Below are 3,441 nucleotides of genomic sequence, written 5' to 3'. Positions count from 1 at the left end.
GAGTTTTGTGACACGCTAAACGTATCCTTCCTTTGTCACACTTTTGCAAAGTTTAAAAACTTGTGAACCTTATGTCATGTAGAATTTCTTCACCTTTTCCCCTTTTCTTTCTTTTCACTTTCTCTCTTTAACTTGTTGATATTTGTGGTCATTTCACAAAACTTATTAGCTTTTCACAAAGTTCGCAAACTCATAAACTTCATGACAACATGAATTGGGTGAACATACTCTTTTTCTTCATCACATTTTCAACAACTTTGCAAACTCGAGAACTTGTCAACATTTCAAATCTAGTTAATTTTTTACAATTTTTACAATCTCACAAAGCTTGTAACATAATGAACCTTATATCTTTTATTTGTTCCCTTGTGAGAGTTCTAGAAGTTTGAGAACCTATGAACTTCTTGACTTTTTGAAAACTTATGGATTTTAACAAAAGGAAAGACAAAGAGGGTGACCAAACTTGGGAAAAATTTAAGATTTTGGAAGGCACCAAGAGAAAAGGGAACAAAGGCAAAAATAACAAAAATAGACAAAGACTTAGATAAGTTGACATTGTTTTCAAATCAGGTCCCAACACCTTCCATCAACAAACAAAACTTGTGAATGCCATAACTCTACCTTAATGAATGGGGTACCATTACTTTTAAAATACAATTATTCTATGAAGATGGTTCATATTACTATCACCATCTTAATGGATTGGAAAATGGTTAATTTGGAGTCATTTTAAATCAACAATTATGTTCCTTCCATAAAGGAAAGAAACTTGTGAATGTCATAACTCTATTTCAATGAGACAAGCACCATCACTTTTGAATTACAATAATTTAGACATATAATATGTATTCGAATAAATACATGTATTATTAATATTATAAATCTATTTAATATATATAAACAAGTGATTAATGATTGGTTTTCTTTAATTAAATAAATCAATAATGGGAGTAAGACTCTTCTTATTATATATCTCTTAAAAAATTATGATTTTAGAGATAGTTTATAAAATGATTTATAAATTAGATTCATTATTAAAGTTTTCATATAAATGTTGTATTCATAATCAATATTATGTTTAACAAAAGTAAATATCTCGTTATTATGTATGCTTTTTTAACAATTATGATTTTAGAGATAGTTTATAAGATGATTTATAATTTTTTGTATTTTTAAGCAATATTACATGAATTATTTCAATTACAATTATTGTCAATCTTCATTCTAAATTTTTCATATCATTAATTAAAAACAAATAGATTCACATAAATACTATCATAACTGTTTTTCTATTAAATTAAGATATATGACTGTTATTTTGCTTTCTGGGCTCCACCCATATGATTGTAATTCTGTTTATATGGCTCTCTGCTTTGGTCCATATGACTGTTATATGCATCCCTCTTTTCTCATATATTTATATTTGATGAATATAAATATATGAGAAAAGAGGGACGCGTCTATTCTGGCTTCAAAACGGCAGTACGGATTGACTAACATGCGTGTTAGTGGCGCGTTTTACATTGTCAATTTTGCAATAAACGGCTGCTATTGACTAACACGTCGCTATCACACTTAGAAAAGTCTGTTTTGAACCCAGAATAGCTTCGGCCAGAAAAGAAAATGTATTATAGATTGGATAAACTTTCCCTGTAACCCTTTGATATATAGTAGAGAATATGCCAAGTTTACCATATAAGAAGGTAATCTAAGCCTACGTTTGTGAGAAGGATGACGAGAGGGTCTGTCATGGTGAATACTGATGCCTGGTGAGTACATTATTCCATAAACATTGCGTATGCATGGTGGGTATACTATAGCATACAAAATCGGTTTGCGAGATATTTGTGCACCAACCTAAGAGTACACTAATGTTTAATTGACCACTAACATAAACAATTTGGTAAGGAGGCTATTTGAAACCTCATATAAACCCCATGACAATTGATTTAGCATTACCTAACACTGTCAAATTTGTAGCTTTATATATTGTCTTTCCATTGACCAGGACATATGATGCCTCCAGAAGTACAAAAAGAAGAAACTAAACAGACATTGAAACCACTTATGTTGCTTGATTAGAAAGTAAAACCAAAACACCTTTCCCGTACAAAATCCTTTCCTTAGAACTCAATTCAGAGTTGCATCATTCAATCCCATTATCACAGAGGACCCAAAGGGCATGAACCATTAAAACCCATCAAGCCATTGTTTACTATATGTACAGAAGAAGCCAGTTCAAACTGCAGGCAGTTACAGGGTTTTGAGCTGAATTTAGGGTTTTGAGCTGAACTTGTGGTTGTCACTGTGTTACATCCAGCCAGTAACTGACTATTCCACAGATGGCAACAGCAAAATCAAGAACAAGAACAAAAACCCTAGTTTCTGCACTGTCAATGCTTCTCCTTCTGCCCTGCATAACAAGTACTGCAGCAATGAATGATATGAAGAAGAAAGTTACCCAGATAGAATTCTACATGCATGACATTGTGAAGGGCAAGAATGTGACAGCAGTTACAGTGACCAGTGGCCCTCCTCACTTTGGGATGATAAGAGTGATAGATGATTCTGTCACTGCAGGTCCCTCACACAAATCTAAGGAGTTGGGCAGAGGCAGAGGAATGTATGCCCAAGACTCTCTCCAAGGTGTTAATCTCATGCTTGTTTTCACAGTTGTTTTTCAGGCAGGAGAGCACAATGGAAGCACATTGTCTCTGTTGGGACAAGATAATACAATGGATATGCAGAGGGAGATAGCAGTTGTTGGAGGAACAGGGCATTTTAGGCATGCTACAGGCCATGCTATATTTGAAACCCAGGCTGTCTTTGGCCTCAATGCTGTTCTCAAGTTTAATGTCACTGTTCTTCACTGATTCTTGCAGAATCAGTCACTATTCAGGCACTTTCAAGGAGCCAGGCAGATTAACTCAGGTTTTATATACTTAAATGTTGGATAATAGGTATGTATGTGAATTGAAAGAGAGTTGGGTAGTATTTATTTAGTAGTGGTAATGCATCACCATTAATGGCCGTACAAGCTATTCATCCACTTCTTATAGTATTGCATAAGCAGGAAACAAGTGCTATATGTTTATTTATTATTTATGAGATTGTTCTCACAATTCAAGTTTCTGATGTGCCTCTGTCATCGATCATATTGGGCAAAAAATTGAATTTTGTTCATCTAGCAAGGAAATAAATTATGTAATGGAGAAAGAGGTTTGTGTATTGATAGTTCTGTTATTTGATAGTTTATTCGGTCTAGCTTATTTCCATTGAAAAAGAAAGATTAATGTTCACCAATGGAGAACTTTTCAGGATAGATTAGAAATAGTTTAATACGATTGAGTTTTAAACTGCCATTATGATTATTGCTTACACGAAATTTCTATTTCAGATCTTCAGAACTTCAGATCTAGCAGTCAACCATCTGTCCTTTGT

General features: G+C 33.4%; 1 protein-coding gene across 1 annotated transcript; it reads left to right on the top strand.

Annotated features, from left to right (window-relative positions):
- The first annotated feature begins 2,053 nt into the window (after positions 1-2,053).
- On the top strand, positions 2,054-3,132 carry LOC131034370 (dirigent protein 1). Its single transcript, XM_057965841.2, has one exon. It carries the CDS (start codon positions 2,343-2,345, stop codon positions 2,871-2,873), a length of 531 nt encoding a protein of 176 aa, XP_057821824.1. The 5' UTR covers positions 2,054-2,342; the 3' UTR covers positions 2,874-3,132.
- The last annotated feature ends 309 nt before the right edge of the window (positions 3,133-3,441 follow it).

This window comes from Cryptomeria japonica, chromosome 3 (genome assembly GCF_030272615.1).
Source record: "Cryptomeria japonica chromosome 3, Sugi_1.0, whole genome shotgun sequence".
Lineage (NCBI taxonomy): Eukaryota > Viridiplantae > Streptophyta > Pinopsida > Cupressales > Cupressaceae > Cryptomeria > Cryptomeria japonica.
Note: the sequence above shows the minus strand (reverse complement) of the source record. Positions and strands in the feature narration are given on the sequence as shown.